The sequence below is a fragment of the Lissotriton helveticus genome, chromosome 6 (genome assembly GCF_964261635.1).
Source record: "Lissotriton helveticus chromosome 6, aLisHel1.1, whole genome shotgun sequence".
NCBI classification, from domain to species: domain Eukaryota; kingdom Metazoa; phylum Chordata; class Amphibia; order Caudata; family Salamandridae; genus Lissotriton; species Lissotriton helveticus.
This window is the reverse complement of record NC_136067.1, coordinates 1,928,919,731-1,928,939,578: the sequence shown is the minus strand read 5'-3', so window position 1 is coordinate 1,928,939,578 and position 19,848 is coordinate 1,928,919,731. Positions and strand designations below refer to the sequence as shown.

General features: G+C 39.0%; 1 protein-coding gene and 1 long non-coding RNA gene across 11 annotated transcripts in view; one reads left to right on the top strand and one right to left on the bottom strand.

Annotated features, from left to right (window-relative positions):
• Positions 1 to 4,669, bottom strand: part of LOC144763893 (uncharacterized) — a 261,943-nt gene extending 257,274 nt beyond the window's left edge. For 4 of the 9 annotated variants that reach the window (XR_013596269.1, XR_013596271.1, XM_078649908.1 and 1 more), the window contains exons 1-2: positions 4,550 to 4,669; positions 203 to 258 (exon numbers count right to left, since the gene is read on the bottom strand). Coding sequence is in view for 6 of the 9 variants with exons in the window: in XM_078649908.1 (XP_078506034.1) it covers positions 203 to 258; positions 4,550 to 4,613 (120 nt within the window). In the remaining 3 variants the exon portion in view is untranslated. The remainder of the gene's footprint in view (positions 1 to 202; positions 259 to 4,549) is intronic. The other 5 variants (XM_078649907.1, XM_078649911.1, XM_078649909.1 and 2 more) reach the window with 2 other exon arrangements.
• A 122-nt stretch (positions 4,670 to 4,791) lies between these two features.
• The window catches only part of LOC144761961 (uncharacterized), a 326,519-nt gene continuing 311,462 nt past the window's right edge, over positions 4,792 to 19,848 (top strand). For both annotated transcript variants that reach the window (XR_013595982.1, XR_013595983.1), the window contains exon 1: positions 4,792 to 5,018. This is a non-coding gene — a long non-coding RNA (uncharacterized LOC144761961). The remainder of the gene's footprint in view (positions 5,019 to 19,848) is intronic.

The following is a 19,848-nucleotide window of genomic DNA, read 5'->3' as shown; positions in this document are numbered from 1 at the left end:
GGGTTTAATGTAGGTCATTTCATGCTTTGTGATTCTGATTCTTGGATCGTAATTTTGGCTTTGCATCGAGTTGTAATGACGGATCTCTAAGGCATCAGATAGTTAACTACGGGTTTTCACTGCCATGTTGTAGAGCGAAGCTTTAATGATTTAGTAGACATTTTAAATATAGTAGAAAATAAATTGCTAATATTGCACTCACCATTGCACTTTTAAAGACAGTTGGTTGGCGTTGAAACGAGGCAATCTTGTGGAAAACTGCAAAAAAGTTTCAACAAATTGATTCAAGAGTGAGCCATGCTGCAGAAATAAGAATACATCAAAAGGTTTCAGGGCTTCTAATCAACTAACCTCAGGGCGATATAGTCGAGACTTTTGTGTAGAAAGTTGTTTCTAATTTTGAACTAATGTTCTTTTACTTAAGAATTATTTTAATTGAACAAATAGGTAAAAGATTAGGAACTGGCAGGCCTGAGATAATTGTAAATGATGTCAAACACCAATTACTCAGAGCGTGCATCTGCTGCACTGCTGATTGGCTAACTGAATAATGTATTTATCGGCATTCAAAGTTAGCTGAATGTTTACCATAACCTACAAGATGAGAAAAAACTATATGGAGAGCAATTTATGTTCATTTTTAAGATAAAGTAATCACGCAACTGACTCCCAGTTTACAGTGTTTTTCTATTAAACATTCTTGGAGTCAGAAACTTTAATTTCTGTAGTTTGAAGACATTGTTTAAACACACTGGGATAATTAAAAAAATGTGCTCAGGCAAAATGCACAGTACAAGAAGCCAGAAGACTGGAAAGGACTGATCCACGGCCCCATGCTGTGGTTGGCGAAAGCAAAATGACATGACAGTTGAATAGCCCAATGGATGAAGAGGGCTTGACCTAAGCCCCTGTTTGTGTGTATATTAGTGTGTATTTGTTTAGAAAGATTGGACTCTTCAAAGACCTTTTATCATGTTGCATGTCCAAACTACACTAGAGCTCACTCCCAACCTTATTTCCAGACGGAGCGCCACTGATCATTGTATTCAAGCAGTAACTGTGCTCGGGTTCAAGTTTTAGGTCTGGCACAACAAACACTTTCTCAAACAACCTGTACCATGTTTGGGTACCCCCTTAAAGTCCAACACAATAGAGGAATGTTCGCCTCAGATCACCTGTAGTGTGATTTAGAATTACTAGAATTTCATTTATCTTTCTCCAAGCTAAATTGGCAAAGTGTGACTTTTTTAACATGCCTACGTGAGACAGACTAAATACTTTTACTATAAAACATCAGGAGGAGGAGAGACTCATTCGAGGCTTGATACTGAAACAGTTCTTTTTAAACTGGGTAATCTTGTCTCTTTGGATGGGTTTTGAAATTTGGGAATCTTTCAAGCTTCTAATCTTTGCCCCAGCTTTGAGTTCTCTTTTCAAGAACTCTTTAAAACCCTTTTTTTATTCAATACATCTTCTTTATATTTCGAGGTTTTGTTTGATTTTGAACAGAGCCTGTCTGATATTCTGACACATACAAACAGCAACATTTTCAGGCCATTTTTGCAAGGACTGTTTTACATTTGTTGATTTATTGGCCGTTGTGGAGATCTAAAAAGAAGAGGGGGTACAGAAATTATTGATCACAATGACATACCTACGGGTCACTTCCTTGTGTAAAACACCCTGATATGGGTGCGCCGCTTGGACTGGGGCATAGACGTGGAGGAACCGCCACAACAAGCGATTCAACATTGCTTTCAGGAACCTGGGACAAGGTAGACACTTGTTCCGCTGGCTAGCCAGAGGTCTCAGCAAGCATCCCTGGGGGACCCTTTCTGGCCTGAAAGCTAGGTGGGAAGCAGACCTTGGCATAGACCTCTGGGAGAAGGAGTGGACTCACATTCTGATATATCCTGCTCACATTCTGATATATCCTGCTAAGGTGACCAGAAACTCCTGGTTCAAACTCATTGAGTTCTTCCACCTACACACGGCCTAGCTTGCCCGCGCTAACTGGAATGAGCACTTTCCTGATGCGCAGGTCTTCTACCTACGTTGACAGTAATACGATGTTGACATGCCCCACATGCTACAGGCCTGTCCCTCCCTCTCTCCTTTTTGTCAAGTGGATACCTCATATCTTGGTCGCCTCAGGGGCAACACTGCCCTCCACATTTGAGAGGTCTACATGCTGGAGCTCTTCCGCTGCTCTCAGAAAAAGAGGCTCAAGGCCTGTTTCTTGGTCTTTGCCTTGATATTAGCAAAGTGTCTGGTGACCAAACACTGTAAGTCGACTGTCGCCTCTGGTAGTTGCTCGGCACCAATCAGGTATCATTTGGGCTAGGATGGAATATAATGCAGAAGGTCTGAGAAACGTTCCTTCACTCAAGGGAGGGACGCACTACTTGCAGCCTATCAAGACTCAATCAGGAACCTTACACGCCCACCCTGAATGCGCAGATGTAAACCAAAAGCCTCTTCACATCACCTGTTACATCGAACTGCAAGGAACGCCCCCGCTGGAGCACGCCCTCCTGGACTGACCCTGGATCCCTAGGTGAAGTTCTGCAAGATTGCACTCACACGACACTCCACGCAAGACTGCACTCTGCACCTCCAAGAGTCCTCCACTGTTCCACAGGCTAACTCCCCACTACTGCCGAAACTACACTTACCCTCCCAGAGGGCACATTTGATGGATTTTGGTTGCTTGTTCTATTTGAATTTGAATTGGGGGTGCGAAACTGTGAGATCCCACAGGCGATGGGCCACGATGAAAAAATGGTGGCTGGAGGGTTTGGAGAGAAGCAGAACGGCTCCTAAGAATTGGAGATGCTGCGGAGTACTGCTTGCACCCCACGCGGGCACTACAGGCGAGTGACGTGTGCCTGCGGCCCGGAAGCAACACTATGATTGGGGAGGACAAGGTGCCGCGGGGTAGAGGGGTGAATTGCTAGGGCCCCAAACTCAAAATAGACTGGCAGTCCACCAATTACATAAGTCTGCCCCTTGAATACAGAGCCGGAGACGAGCCCTGACGCCCTGGGCTGCTGCTCGCACAGCAGGCGCCACACACGTGCTGCATGGACTGCCAGAGGCGGACGGCACCAGACAACAGCGAGGCCTGTCTTGTGCACCGGGCCGGAGGACCTGACCCGCCGCTGGCTGATGCACGTACTCCTGGCTTGCTGAGACAGGTGAGTGGTACCCTGCAAAGGAACTGGTGGCTCCTCCAGCGTACACATGAACTGAAGTTACGGCGAACACCCAGAGATCTGCCCCTGCTTCTGCGCCTACCGTTAGCTGGCATGCGGGCAGGCGGAGAGGGAGGACGTATGAAGATTTGGCCCACGGCTGGGGGTTCAGGATCGGTCTGTGGCGGCTTCTGGATTAGGCACCATAACCCCATAGTTCTAAGATGAACTTTACCACACGGACATAGAACTCTAACCGGCAACCACTTGCGTCTGCAATAGCCCGTAGCTGGGGGACTACGCTCCTGGTGCCAGCCCCTCATGCAGCCGAGAGACTGAGACCTGGGAGCGAGATTTAGGCTGGTGGCACCGGTGGGCGTGGAAGGCAGGTGTTGCCTGCACAGAGCAGTCAGGGCTCGGGCCCCCCTGATTGAGACCAGCAGATTGAGACGGAGAAAGCAGCCTCATCACCGTGAGGGGCTGTGGTTGTGGGGCGAAGACGTGGGGGTGCCCACGAAGCGCTGTTACTGGCATCAACTTGGGAGTGTGTTTCCCCTGCACATTTGAGGTGGGAAAGTGTTACATTCTTTTATCATTTATTTATCATTTTAAGTTTAGCTATTGAATGTTCTCTGGTTTGGTATGCATGCATGTATTTTCTGTTATCTGGCAATATTACCTGGCAACATAGAATGTTGTCTATTGAAGCCTTGTCAGCAGTTGGAGACTGAAGGCTGATTTTTAGAGAATACATCTTTATTTTAATTCTCAATTGATACTCTTTATTGGATGCAACATAAATTTGGCGACGAGGTGAGAGATACAGCTCTCCAAAGAACCCGCCTTACTTTATTTTTGGTTTTACCTCCATCTAACAGAAATTCTTCAGTGTCATCTCTAAGCTTCATAATTTTTACTTTTAATTATCCTTATTTCTACTGAATTTCGAAGTCTACTCTGAAGATTGCTGATCAACCTACTGATTGCTACTCCACTGATTACCAACTGCCATTACTTCAACTCTACTTTTGATGCCTTCACTTAACTCTGAAACAAGGTACTGAATTTGTTTTACAAACCGTGCTGCTAAATACTTTAGCTTATTTTTGCTAAACATATTCTGCATACTTTCATCATTAATTGGAGTCTTCATTATAATTATTTTAATTTTCGCTGAAGACTGGATTTTTCCTTTCGAGTGATTTAATTTGTCATTTTATTTATCTACATTACTTCTCACTACACGCTTGTTTTATACTTCAATTTTGCCGCTGAAGAGGAATTTTCTCGAGCCACCACACGCTGAAGAGAAATTTTCTCTAGCGACCACATAGATTTTTAAAAGATTACATTACTTGCTTGTTCGTAGAACTTCGTTGCTGCTCCCTGCAACGGCCATTTTTCGTGACGCTGACTCATTCCATCCAGATTCAAGCTCCATTAATATGAAATCTCCTTCCACATCGCTCAGAGACGCTACGTTCTCACGCTACGTTCTCACGTGGGAAGATTCCATTTTGCATCATACGTGTTTTCTCACCACGTACAAGATAACAACAAGCGTCCCATCTCTATGACGCGCACCACATTCCTTTCAACATCACGGATGTCTTATCGTTTCTGCAAAATGGCAGTCTTTTCCTTCATTAAAGCGCGGTGACGCTCACACCTCTCCTGTCACTTTGATTTATTACTCCATTCTTCTCAACATTGCCAACATTTCATCGTTCCTGCAACACGGAAGTCATTACCTTCATCAAAGTGCGGTGACGCGCACACCATTCCTTTCATTTTGATTCATCATCACTTTTCTTCATATTTCAGGTATTTCAGCACGGTGACGCGCACACCTTTATTTATTTTGCACGGTGATGTGCACACCTTTCTTATTGTGTCTTAATTACTATTACGACCAATTAATTATATATCATTCATGTATTTCATTGAAATTACTACTTGTGCTTAGTGATGCTATAATCTTATTATTACATTCTTAATAACTTATAGCTACATTATATGTTCTGATATTGTGTTCATTTTCTTTATTATTATTTACCTTTGTTATTTCTTTATACCCTCATTACTTCAGTTAGAGTTATGAGTACACAAACTGCTGTTCTCCCTTCTCCTTTCCTTCCAGAACCTGGAACACCTAAGATTAAATGGACACAATGGTACAAATCATTTAATAGTTACATAATAGCTATTGATGGTATAAAATGTTCACCTGTCAGGAAAAATGCAATGTTATATAATTGTTTAGGCAATGGAGAAGTGTGGCTCAATGGTTATAGGAGGCAGACCCTGAAGCAGAGGTCAGACCTGGGACCAGGGTTCAATTCCTGACGCGGCAGGGTCTTGAGCCCAAATATCCACGGACTCGATAATTCTCGTTTCGGTGCCTACTCGAATCACGGGTTCACACTCTGCAGCTCTGGGCATTAGCTTGCTTAATCTCCACTACGCCCCCCCCCGCGGCGGGATGCCAGGCTTTCACCCTGGGGATGCCCAGTACGGGTATCTCACAGGGAAAAAAGCCAGGACGGGTTCCCAAGGCAAGCGCCGAGATGCCTACGGGTAATCAAGCGCTATATAAGAACGCATAATAATAATAATAATAATAATGAAGGGCAAAGGGTTTTTGACTATTGATCCAGCGCCCTTATAGAAAATATGTCATAATTATACTACCCAATTTCACAATACTCACCATTAATCATAAATCACTCACAAGGCCTATAAACTAATGTGACATATTTTGAGCAACTGAATCATGTGACCTAATTAATAAATTTATTCACAAATCTATATATACATTTATATACAACTGCAGTATAATGATTTTACCTTGGTTTTTGTAAACTAAACTTTTAATTAAGTCACTTAGGCTAATGGATCTGCTGATGATAACATGACTCTGAAATAACAAGTCCAGCTTGTCTTTTCAAAAATCTTATTTATTAACTATTTATTCAAAAAAAGTGTATTTTATTAGAAAAAAAGCAAATCGGTTTGACAGTTCTAAGCAAAATCAATTAGCATGTTTAATGAAGAATAAACAGTTTTCCATCACCTAAGCCCTATTTTCCCTGTCTAAAACTCACTTCACCTAAAGGAATAAAGTTAAAAGTTATTTAGCCCTATTGATACTTACGTGCTTCAAAGAGTCCGTCAGCACGTCACGCCTAACAGGAATCAGGAGAAGATGAGCAGCAAGAGCCCCCTCCCTCCCATGGGGACAGTTTTTATACCTTTCTAACTAACTAAAGTAACATTATCGGACATTTTTTCCTGTCAATCCAAAGTTTTGATTGGCTTAGCCATGTCAGTCCACTGTCAGGTCACGCTCTCCTGACTAAGTCCGGGGCCTCGTCATAGCCCTTATTGTTCTTAGTTTCACCATCCTCTTTGCTTCCTCAAAAAGTTACATTTCCTGAGGAGAATCTTTCACTTCCTAATCTTGGCAGGCCTCACGACATCCTGTCCTTGGAAATGTCACCAAGAACACATCTAATTCGACCAGGATTTCTTCTGCATTAAACGTTGTCAGCTCAGCAAAACCTTTTGCGCATGTGTGAAAGTTTCACTCTGGTCAAGTCTCGGAGGCTGCAGCTCTGGCAGCCATTTTCTCTAGGCCCACTAGCAAAACTAATGTATAAACAAACACAAAACATCGATTAATGCGAGAAATAAAGTTCGTTCTGTTACCCACCCACCTTTGCTAGTTATTAACCCATTAATCTATGTTACCTAGCAGAAGCAAATGAAGCAACGAACAGATTCGTGCAACATAAAAACGAAAAGACAAAACATGAGCATTACAGAAATAAGCACATGCCATTATTTAAAACAGCCGCTTTTAATTCTGACAAAACAACAGACAAGATTAATTTATTATTTTACACAAACATGCATCTGCAACACAAAGCACATATATGAGCACATATATTAGTTTCCCGCGTGTAATGATCTGCAATTTACTCTATGTTGGTTAATAATTTTCACTCCATTCACGTTTAGTATAAATATTTATTATGGAAGTTTAACTTTGCGAGTTGGAATAAATATATTTCTAAATCTCGCTCCATCAACTCCCTCATCTGGTGATTTCAAAATCACCAAAATTATACCCCAAAATTTAGCAAAATGTTATCTCATAGAAGAACATGTTTTCATTTCACTGTGTTAGTAATTCTAAAGACTTGTCTCAGCTGTCTGTTTTCAACTCTCATATTGAGTTCTACGAAACTCTTCCAGTTCTAGCTCTCTCTCCTGTTCCTTTCTGATCTTATATATTCTCTTCTTTCCCCTCAAATATTTCTTTCTCTTATGTAACATACAACTAATCTTTAACAACAAAATCATAAAAACTATAACCAGTAAAGGTGTCAGTATTTTGTCAAGAATTGAACCACCAATCTCTTGAAACCAAGTTTTAATTGCTGCAAATCTTTTGGATAAGCGTTCTGAAAAATCATCCTTTTCCAAGGGTATAATTTCTGATTGTAATTCAGTGATATTTTTATTATACATTTCAATTTTCTGACTTTCATCAGGAATATAAGTACAACAGTGTTGGGCATGTAAAATGCCACAAACTCCTCCCTCTTTTGCTAGCAGAATGTCTAAAGCAAGACGATTCTGCATTACCATGGATCGTATAGCAATGACCTCAGTATCCACTAATTGGAAACCACTAGCTGTGTCAGTTGACAATCTGTCAGCAATTGTAGACAATGTTCTGATTTTACCTGCATTCAAGGTTATACCTACTAAAGGTATTACTGCTTCAAAAATATCTCCCAGAATTTCCAAAAAACTTTCTCTTTTATACCTATTTACATGACTGCTGATTTCAAATGAACCTTCTGCATTTCTGTCAACATGAAATATTTTTGGAAAAACAAGTCCAACAAAACACGTCCCATACCAGTGATCTGGGAGGTTATAAGCTTTGTTTCCACAAACAAAATAAATTCCAGGAAAAATTGGGTCTTTGCCACCCTTGAATCCCCAACCCCCCATGTCCTCACAATGGCTTGCACCCACAAAATAATTATCGAATAATGTGTTATCTCTCCTAATACAAAATTTACCACTAATTGGTTTGTCTATGTGTATAGCAACATTTTCATAAGATTTTCCATTGAGTTTTTCGTACCTCTAGGTGCCAGAATTTAGATTTAGTGTGCTTGGACATCTCATCCCTTTTGTAAATTGCTCTTCTCTCCTCAACTAAATTCAGGAAAGACTTTTCCTCAGTTCTCAATTTGCAAGTCAAATTATTTCTAAAAGCATATTCATAGGTAAATTCATTTGTCACAATGAAAAATTCCCTCATCTGTTTAGCTTGTTTGTGCTTATTTAGGCTTCTCTCAATTTTCAGGTTTGCAAAAATCTCATCATAATTAGAGTAATAATACTCTAAACGACCAGTTTGATCAAATAAGCTAGCTATTACACTGTAGGTTATGCCATAAGTAAGAGAAAGCATATTATAGGTCACTCCCTCTGAAACAGAAGCAGGCAATTTCACACAAATGTAGCAGTCTTTGACTTTCATGACCTTCACATACTCAGCCAGGAGTCTTGAAAATGAATTGCTAGAAAAATCACTAACAGATCTATCTTGGTGAATCTCTGGTCTAAGATCAATAACTCTGTTAATTTTGCTTGTTACACTATGTTTGTCTTGTTTAACGGAAGCTTTGCTTGTCATATTGACCTTATAAGTTTCTTTGTCAATTCCAAAAGGGAAAATGACAGCTAAAACTAACCAAAGTACAATTATTAGAATTACACAAACCAAAGACATCTTACAGCATCTCCTAAGAATGGAGCACCTTGAACTGTTATTAATAAGCCTGGACGTAGTTTGCGTAGCAGCACTTCACGTAGCTTCACGTAGTATACTTTAAACTTTGCATAGAACACGTAGTCTGCGCAGCATAGCTGAAGACACTGTGTGCTTGTCTGTACTGTGCTAAAATTGCAGAATAATTGCAAAAAGCTTCCTGTACATGACCAGATATGATACAATAAGCTTTTCTATCTTTATATGCTAAAGTACATATAGTACTTTCACAATAGTGAATCTGAAAAATTGGCAAGCAGTGGGAGATGTGGTGATTTTGGGATCCTCCCTAACCTAGGGAGAGTACCAAACAGATGCCTTGAAAACAAAAAAGCACATCTTATTGAACGATTTAGTTGTGGTCCCATCCTGTTAGGACAAACCCAAACACAGTTATGGCAAAAAAACATTCCCAACCAAAGGCCCTGCAAAGCATTATAGGATGAAATTAGCAGTGGGCAGTGAATATTATATAGTACACAATATCAAAAGAATTCTACAAAGAGCTGCTGTTCCACTGGTCGTCCCTAGATGTCCCTCACGAGTCAAATGCAAATGCTTGATGAAAGGGTTTCAATGGTTTTGCATTTGACTCGTGAGGGACATCTAGGGACGACCAGTGGAACTGCAGCTCCTTGTAGAATTATTTTGATATTGGATACTATAATATTCACTGCCACTGCTAATCTTGTCCCATAATGCTTTGCAGGGCCTTTGGTTGGGATTGTTTTTTGCCAATAACTGTGCTTGGGGTGGTCCTAAAATGGTGGGATCACCACTGAAGTTCAACAAAATGTGCTTTTTGTTTATGCTCTTTGTGTTCATGGCATCTGCTTGGTGCCCCCCCTAGGTTAGGGGGGACCCAAAAATCACCAGCTCTCTCATTTTATAATGTTTTCATTGTAAAAGTTCATTTTTGTGAATTGGTTATATGCTGTTAAGCATGTAAAATTGCTTTGTCAAAGCATCTGAGAATATTGTTCATTTAGATGCTACACTACGTGATTAAGCACAGTTTTGGTACTATACTACGTGAAATTTGCAAAGTGCGAATTAGTACAATCTTTCCATGCTCCGTCAGCGTAGCGAAGTTTTAAGCCCAGGGTTAGTTAATAACAAAAACATAAGGCATTTTCACTAGCCTTGCAAAGAGAAACAAAATCAAAAAGAAATAAAAATTAAAAATGTCTAAAATTTCTATACCCCCCCTTAAAATGTATATATATATTTTTTTCAAACCCCTACTTTCTAACAGCTTTTCTTCGACCTTATGTCACAAATTGTTTTCCAGCTAACAAGATTTCTTCGACCTTGTGTCTCCTAACACAATTTCTTCAGCCTTACGCCAAAAATTAAAACCCTAAATTTTAACAGAAAATACTTCAATCGTTGTCACTATTGTCTTCTATCTCTTCCTGACTACTGCTGTTGACTTCCACAACCGGTGGAATAATTATGTAAGTCCACTCAGGAGACTTATACTTTTGATTTGGTTTTACAACTCTCTTTACCCTACCACTAATGACTTCTTTTTTCTTTCCTGCTTCACTTTTCTTTTCAGGATCCTTTTGACTTGAAATCTCATTAATTTGCTCTTTCGATTTCTTTAATAATTTGAATTTCATGCCTTCATTTTCATTTGGCCAGTTATCACCTTTTCCCAGTAATTTCCTCTTTGGCTCAGTCACAATTCACTCTGTTCTACAAGCCCTTTTTCTGAAATTTCTTATCTGAGAATCTTCATCACTCTCTTCAGTTTCACTGTCAAAAATTTGAATTCTCGACTCAGGTACTTCTTTACTCAGCAATTTCACTCCGTTAGGAACTCTATCCTTATAGCTGGTACTTGGTAATTCGTCTTCTTCTTCTTATTCAATTACCTTTAACTACCCAGTTTCAAGATTTCCGTTCCTGCTTTCAGAGCTTTTCTTCTGCTTTTCAATACTTTCCTGGTCTTGAATCACAACTTGATCAGACTCTTCTCCTGCTTGGTTTTCTAGCAGATCTTCTTCATTTTCAGAGTCTAGTATTACGATTTCCAAATTTTTTTCATTTAATGCTTCATTCGCAGTTGAACTTTCCAGATGTCGACTTTCCTGTCGAGCTTCAGGATCTGGATTTCTCTCAGGTTCTTCTTCAGAATCTGAATCTGCTGTAGTGTCACTGGCACTTTCATCAGAATTTTCAGGTGGAGGTACACAAATTGTATGACTTGCATGAATCCACCTTTTCAAACCCTTACACTTTACTGCATTTGTTGTGACCAAAATAACTTGCCTTGCTTTCTGCTACCTAGGTACCAGACAGTTTCTTCTTCGATGAACTTTTGTCCTTACCCAGTCACCTGATAACAGATCATGTGCTTGCTCTTTTTCTCTTGTTTGCACAACAGTTCCCACCTGATGAAACACAGAAGTCACGACGTCAGACAAGTTTCTGCAGTACTCCAAAATGACGCTATCATTAATAGTCAATCTCTTTCCTACTGGTATAAATGCTTGTCTCATGACCCTGCCCATGATAATATCATGTGGACTTAAACCTGTCTTTTTATCAGGAGTACTTCTCAGAGACATCAAAACAAGTGGAAGTGCATCAGTCCACTTCATACCTGTAGCTAGACACATTTTTGCAAGTCTGTTCTTAATTGTTCCGTTCACTTGCTCTACAACACCTGATGCTTCTGGTCTGTATGCACAATGTAGCTTCTGTTTTATATTTAAGGCTTCACAAACCAATTTTAACAATCTGTTCTCAAAATGTGTTCCACAATCACTTTCGAAGGTCACTGGAAAACCGTACCTTGGTATTATTTCCCTTAACAGTAGTTTTGCAACAGTAACAGAATCATTATGTCGAGTTGGAAATGCTTCTACCCATCTTGAAAATAAACAGACTATCACAAGTACACATCTTAATCCATTGTGGCGTGGCATGTCAATAAAATCTATCTGTAATCTAGTAAAAGGACCACCCTCCCGTCCTATGGTTCCCATGCTCACAACTGTTTTTCTGTTGGGGTTCATTTGTTGGCAAATCAAACACCTTTGGCAAAGGGATTCTGCAATAATTCTGAACTTTGGGTTATACCAAATCTGTCTGAAAAGTCTAATCATAGAATCTCTTCCTATATGTCCCTGACCATGATACATCCTAGCCATGTCAGCAATCATGCTATTTGGTAAAACTGGTCTGCCATCTTTATAAGTCCAAATTCCATCCTCATCTCGCTGTCTACATTCTGCTTTCAACCATGTGTTTTTCTCCTCATCATTTGCCTCATCCTGTAAATCTTTTACTCCCGGCCATGTCTCAATTACTGATTTTAGCATAAGTGAGCTCAAGACATGTTCATCATTTTTCTCCCGATTAATTGAACAATTGTTTTTCGCACAATACCTAGCAATCTCATCTGCATAGGCATTTCCTTTTGTGATAAAATCTTCTCCCTTTTTGTGTGCTGCACATTTCACGACAGCAATCTTTCCTGGTAATTGAATGCCATCGATCAATCTTTTAATCAATTTTGCATTTCTGATGGGAGAACCTGCAGACGTTAAATAACCTCTTTGAGACCAGAGCTGTCCATAATCATGCACAACTCCGTATCCATATTGGCTGTCAGTCACTATAGTGATTTTTAATTCTTTTGCCAATTCACAAGCTCGAATCAAAGCAATCAATTCTGCTACTTGAGCTGAACGAATTCCTTCGAGACATGATGCTTCAATCACATCAGCAACAGATGCAGACAGAATATGCTGCCCTCAGAAAGCCCTCCTCTGTTCTTAGACAAGAACCATCAACAAAGTAAACAAAATCTGACTGAGGCAAAGGAACATCTTTAATGTCTTGCCTAGGCTTGGTGCAATATTCCAAAACATCCAAGCACTCATGATCGATATCATTTTCATTTCTGATTTCTGTTACAGTACCATCAGGCAATAATGTGGAAGGATTTAAATTCACACATCTTGCTATCGAAACATTATCTGATCCCAGAATAACCTTTTCATATTTTGTAAGTCTGTTACTTGTTAAATGCTGAGTTTTACTTCTAGTAAGAAGAATTTCAACAGAATGGGGTACATAAACTTTTACAGGAAATCCCATTATAATTCCCTCACTTTGTTCAAGACTCACACTTGTTGCAGCTACTGCTTTTAAGCAGCCAGGTAATGCTTTTGCAACAGGATCAAGTACTGCTGAGAAATATGCAATTGGTTTTCTCAGTTTTCCATGCCTCTGAATTAGAACAGATAATGCTCATCCTTCTCTTTCACTGCAATATAGTTCAAAATCCTTTTCATAGTCTGGCATGCGTAAAGCAGGTGCTTCACACAGACTTCTTTTTAATTTTTCAAAAGCTTCCATTTCAATTTCTGTCAAAACAATATGATCTTTAATATCTGATTTTGTTAATCTCTGCAGTGGTTTTGGAATTACTGAAAATCCACTAATCCATTGGCGACAATAGCCAACCATCCCTAAAAACATTCTGACTTGTCTCTGTGTTTTTGGAGGTTCCATTCCCTGAATCATTTTAATTCTCTCAATTGTTACTTGTCTGATTCCCTTCGCAATTCTGTGACCAAGGTATTTTACCTCTTGTTTGCAAAATTGTAATTTTGCAGGTGACACTTTATGTCCCTCATCTGCCAGATGATTCAAAAGAGTAATTGTATCTGTTACACAGGTATCTCGTGTTTTTGCTGCAACAAGTAAGTCATCAATATACTGCACCAATGTTGATCTTCCAGGTAAATTTAGATTCTCCAATGATTTCTTTAACAACTGATTAAAAATAGAAGGACTCTCTGTATACCCTTGAGGGATACGACACCATGCTAATATGCGGTTGTGGAACCGGAACGCAAAAATTTGCTGGCTGTCTGGATGCAATGGAACAGTAAAGAACGCATTGCAAAGGTCAATGACTGTATACCATTCTGCATCATGCGGAATCTGGTAAAGAATCACTGCTGGGTTTGGAACAACTGGGCAACATGGAACAACAATTTGATTAACTTTTCTCAGGTCTTGAACTATTCTGTACGTTCCATTTGGCTTTTTGATTCCCATAATCGGTGAATTACAAGGGCTACTTTCAATTTCTTTTAAAACACCTTGTTTTATGAATTTATCAATTACAGGAATGACACCTTCAATTGTTTCTGCTTTCATTTTGTACTGTGGAATGTTTGGAAAATCTATTCCCTGTTTCACTGTGATTTTAACTGGGTCTACATTTTTCATCAAGCCCATTTCTTTTCCTGATAAATCCCAAATTTCAGCTTTGACTGTCTTTTTTAATTCTTCAGGAAGATTATCTTTATCAAATACAGGAAACAATTTATTTTCCTCTGCTTCAACCATTAGCATTGTCAATTTGTAAAGCCCATCTTCTTCTAGTGTCTGAAGCTCAATACCCTCCGGTGAGCAGTATATTTTGCAATTCATTTTGCAAAGAATGTCTCTCCCTAGCAGATTTACAGGACTGCTGTTACAAACTACAAATCTGTGTTTATCTTTAAATTTGCCAATTTCTATTTTAACAGGTTCTGTCAAATTTGTTTTAATCTGTTGATTAGCTGCACCAACTACTTGGATGCTTTCCCCAGAGAGAGGCAGGTTTTCTATTTCCACTGATCTAACAGTAGAACGGGTAGCACCAGTGTCCACAAGAAAAGTGATTTCTACATCATTCACTTTACCATTTACAAATGGACCAGACTGGTCAACCTCAAGAGTGGCTCCAAGCACACACTCTTCCCCCTCTCTCAGGCACCGTCATAAGTAATCCTCAGAATCACTCCCACTATTTTCTGTCATCAAAAATTGTCGAGAAACATTTGGCACATTCACTCTTTGTGTTCTGATTACCTGATCACCACCGCTGAATCCTGTTTCCGAATTATACCTCTGACCACTCACACAGTTTGGAAGAGGAGGTTGTGGTATCTGACTCTGCTGATTCGCTAACTGTCGCAGTAGCTGTTGCTGAAGATTTAGCTCATTTAACTGTCGCTGTAGCTGTTGCTGCAGATTTACATCATTCTGCATCTGTGGATTTAATGATGCATTTTTAAAATTTCTGGGCGGATTTTTACACTCGCGCTTCCAGTGTCCAATTTCTCCACAATTAAAACAAGGTAACTTTTGTTTTAGTTCTTCAATGTTACCATTAAATTTCGGTTTATTAAAACCGCCTTTAAATTTTCCTTGATTTTGATTCTGGTTAAGATTTACATTTTTATTCTCCAAATTTGTAATTTGCTGTTCAGCTACTTTCACCTGTGCCCACATTGCCTTTTCCTTAAGCTTTTTCTGTCTTGCGTCTATCTCATCACTACAATATTTTGCCTTTCTCAATATATCGTCAACTGAAAGTGATTGCCAGCCGACAATTCCATTTCTAATCATCTCTCCAATTTCAGGTCTCAGGCCATAAACAAACCTGTATATAAAATGACTTATGTCCTTTTCACTTAATTTTTCATAACCACTATACTGTTTAAAAACCAACAGTAGTCTTTCATAAAATGAATGCACTGATTCTTTTGGCTCCTGATTTGTTCTGTCAATTTTAACCCAATCTACTTCTTTCGGGGCAATTTTGTTTTTTTAACCAAACAAATACTTTATCATATAGATCCATAACAACCTGTGAAGGAGCACCTGTTGCTTCATCTCGAGCAGGCTCTACCTTTGGCCAACTTACAGAGACTTTACATTCTGTCCAGAGATCTGATGGGACAACAATGTCAAAGAATCCATCCAGATCAATCCACAGAACTTTTGAAACCTTTATAAACCTATCTACCCGTCGATACCATTCTACTGGTTTTTCCCTCAGCCGAGGAAAATCATTTGTGAACAACAGAATATCCTGTCTAGACCAAGGAACATGTACATAACCACCTCCTGCTATTTCTCTCATTGGGTATTGATTAGTCAACATGCTCCTTTCTCTCCTTTCTTCCTCTCTCTTTTTTGTCCACTTCACTCTCCACTTACTCAAATCACCCAATTTTTTGATGTACACAATCAAATCTTTTATATGTAGAATTCTTCCCATTGCATTGAAATTCCCAATGTCTTTTTCAGTAAATTCTAATCTATAATGTTTTCCCACATTTTTTTGTTTACTCAGATCAATTTCCAATTCTGTAGCTAATTCTTCTAACTGTTCATATTTATTTTTCGTTTTCCATTGTAAACTTTTATAAATGAATAACAATTCATCATCTTGATAATGCTTTAAACTATCAGGACCAATTGTGCCACTGATTAATTTCTCTAAATCTGCTTTAAGTCTCGCAACATCAAGCTTTGAATTTGAATCCGTTTTCTCAACACTCTTTTCTGGAGATTCAGTATCTGTTTCTGCACCTATGGGTGTTCTACATAATGGACCTGGATTAAAAGTTAAATCAGGTATCATTGTCTTCTCTCGATGAATTTCCGTTAATTCCGAATAAACTTTTTCCGCTACCTTTTGAATTTCCGCATTTAATGGAATAGTCAAACCTGGATGTCTAATTTCTCCCTGATCAAAAACAGGCTGAACAGGACCAATCGTTAATGGAACTGTTAGTGCTTCCATGCCTTTAGTTAATTGCTTAATTAATTCTTCTTTTGATCGTAGATATTCTGAAGTATTAGGAGTTTCCTCATCTCTTCCAGCACCTATTAAACCTCTTGAAAGAGTCTCATTTCTTGAAACTGGAGTTTCGGGAAAATTTCTACTTTCACCATATACACTAGAATTAGCTCTTGTTTCTAATCTTTCAGGAGTTTCTGTATTATTCGGGTAAAATCTGGGTGATTCCTCATTAAGTGGAGGTGCACTCGGTGTAGTTCCTGTAGAAACCATCGGGGTAGACCATGAACAAGCTGGTTTTAAAGGAGTCTGTTTCTTATTCGTGAGATATATTTCTTCTAAAACTGGATCTTCCAAATCACTTTCTTCAATATTATTTTTCTTTTGGGTATTCTTTTAAACTGGTATTTCAGTAATCATTACTCTCACTGGGTAGAGACCATCACACATATCTGCCTGTCTCCATCGACGCATTCTATCTTCATGGGTTTCTCTTTTAAAATTTGATTTTGGAGGTCTTATAATACCACTTGCTTCCCGTTGAAGTTCAAACATCTCATCCTCCCATTCAACTAAAGCCTCAAATTGTGTTGGTCTAGGCTTCGGCACAAAAGCAGTCATTTTCTCTCTTAAATTTTTTTTAATTCTCATATTAAATGAGCCATCCTCTGCCCAAGCTAAAACACCATCATTTCTGGTATAATCCATCCAATTATCAAACCAGAGACATGTATAATAACCATATTCACCTTCCATATAAGCAGCAGGTGTTTTATACTTATGAAGTAATTTTCCACCTCGCGTCTCAATTTTCTTATCGGGTGAAAAGAAATGTTTTAATTTCTGAAGCCATGTAAGCTTTTTCTCCTCTTTTTTATAATAATAACTCATGTTTTAATTAAATGTATTTAATTTAAAATGATCGTAAATGTTTCCTGGTTGTTCCGCAAACCAGCCAATCCGTGCGCGAAACACACCAGCAAGCCAATTAGGTTAAGCTACGTTACCACCTTGCTCAACCAATAGAATTCCCCTTTTCAGGATGAGCCAATCAGCTAACAGCTCGTCAGAATCACATGAGCCAATTAGCGTACTAGCTGTGACGTATGTTGGCCAATCACAGCGCGGACCCTGTGACGTACACAGCCGCTGCAGCTTCTCCTCTCTCACTCCTAGAGCTCACCCCTCCTTCATAAAATATTTTCCCAGCGCCATTTTAAGAAAACTTTTTCAATGAATCTCAATTAATAACAACAAATAAACAAACCATTTGTCTGTTTCACTAAAATAGGGTGATAGTTTATACATTCATTCAAGTATTCTTTTGCGTGGAATAGACGACGCTACTCTCACAGAATATACAATCGTTGACAAAGTAATCTTTTACTCTACCCTTCTAATAGGAAATAACGAACTCATTTCCCTCTGAATGCACATTAAGTAACAATTCAAAGTTTAACTCGAACGAATTTACAAAATCATTTACGCACTTTCAAACAGAAAGTTTCCCTAAACATACATACATGAAATCTTGGTAGAACTTTAACCAACCATAGAAATCCACATTTGCCAATAAGATTAAACAACGCTACCTTACCCTTCACACAAGGTCAGATAACATTCTACTACTCTTTTTGCAGTGAGTTTTAAAACAGGCTCTAAGTCCCTGTACTCAAAAGCTACGATTTCATAGACAATCCTCACTATACATTCTACCTAGCACACCTAAAGTCCCTAAACTCGTGCTGTACGTCCACAACACTAGTGATAACAATACCACTATTTTGAAACAGAACAAATGCACTGTGCAACTTCACTTTGTCACACCACTCATATGCCGGCACAACTAGGATTTTTCACACTGCAGGAAAAAAAACCTTTCGACTACATGTAACGAGTGAACAAACTCAACATATGTTAAACATCGATCCTATGTAATTACCATGTAGCATGTCAGTTACCATAGCAACCGAACTCTGCTACCAGAAAATTGATCCAGCGCCCTTATAGAAAATATGTCATAATTATACTACCCAATTTCACAATACTCACCATTAATCATAAATCACTCACAAGGCCCATAAACTAATGTGACATATTTTGAGCAACTGAATCATGTGACCTAATTAATAAATGTATTCACAAATCTATATATACATTTATATACAACTGCAGTATAATGATTTTACCTTGGTTTTTGTAAACTAAACTTTTAATTAAGTCACTTAGGCTAATGGATCTGCTGATGATAACATGACTCTGAAATAACAAGTCCAGCTTGTCTTTTCAAAAATCTTATTTATTAACTATTTATTCAAAGTAAGTGTATTTTATTAGAAAAAAAGCAAATCGGTTTGACAGTTCTAAGCAAAATCAATTAGCATGTTTAATGAAGAATAAACAGTTTTCCATCACCTAAGCCCTATTTTCCCTGTCTAAAACTCACTTCACCTAAAGGAATAAAGTTAAAAGTTATTTAGCCCTATTGATCCTTACGTGCTTCAAAGAGTCCGTCAGCACGTCACGCCTAACAGGAATCAGGAGAAGATGAGCAGCAAGAGCCCCCTCCCTCCCATGGGGACAGTTTTTATACCTTTCTAACTAACTAAAGTAACATTATCAGACATTTTTTCCTGTCAATCCAAAGTTTTGATTGGCTTAGCCATGTCAGTCCACTGTCAGGTCACGCTCTCCTGACCAAGTCCGGGGCCTCATCATAGCCCTTATTGTTCTTAGTTTCACCATCCTCTTTGCTTCCTCAAAAAGTTACATTTCCCGAGGAGAATCTTTCACTTCCTAATCTTGGCAGGCCTCACGACATCCTGTCCTTGGAAATGTCACCAAGAACACATCTAACTCGACCAGGATTTCTTCTGCATTAAACGTTGTCAGCTCAGCAAAACCTTTTGCGCATGTGTGAAAGTTTCACTCTGGTCAAGTCCCGGAGGCTGCAGCTCTGGCAGCCATTTTCTCTAGGCCCACTCGCAAAACTAATGTATAAACAAACACAAAACATCGATTAATGTGAGAAATAAAGCTTGTTCTGTTACCCACCCACCTTTGCTAGTTATTAACCCATTAATCTATGTTACCTAGCAGAAGCAAATGAAGCAACGAACAGATTTGTGCAACATAAAAACGAAAAGACAAAACATGAGCATTACAGAAATAAGCACATGCCATTATTTAAAACAGCC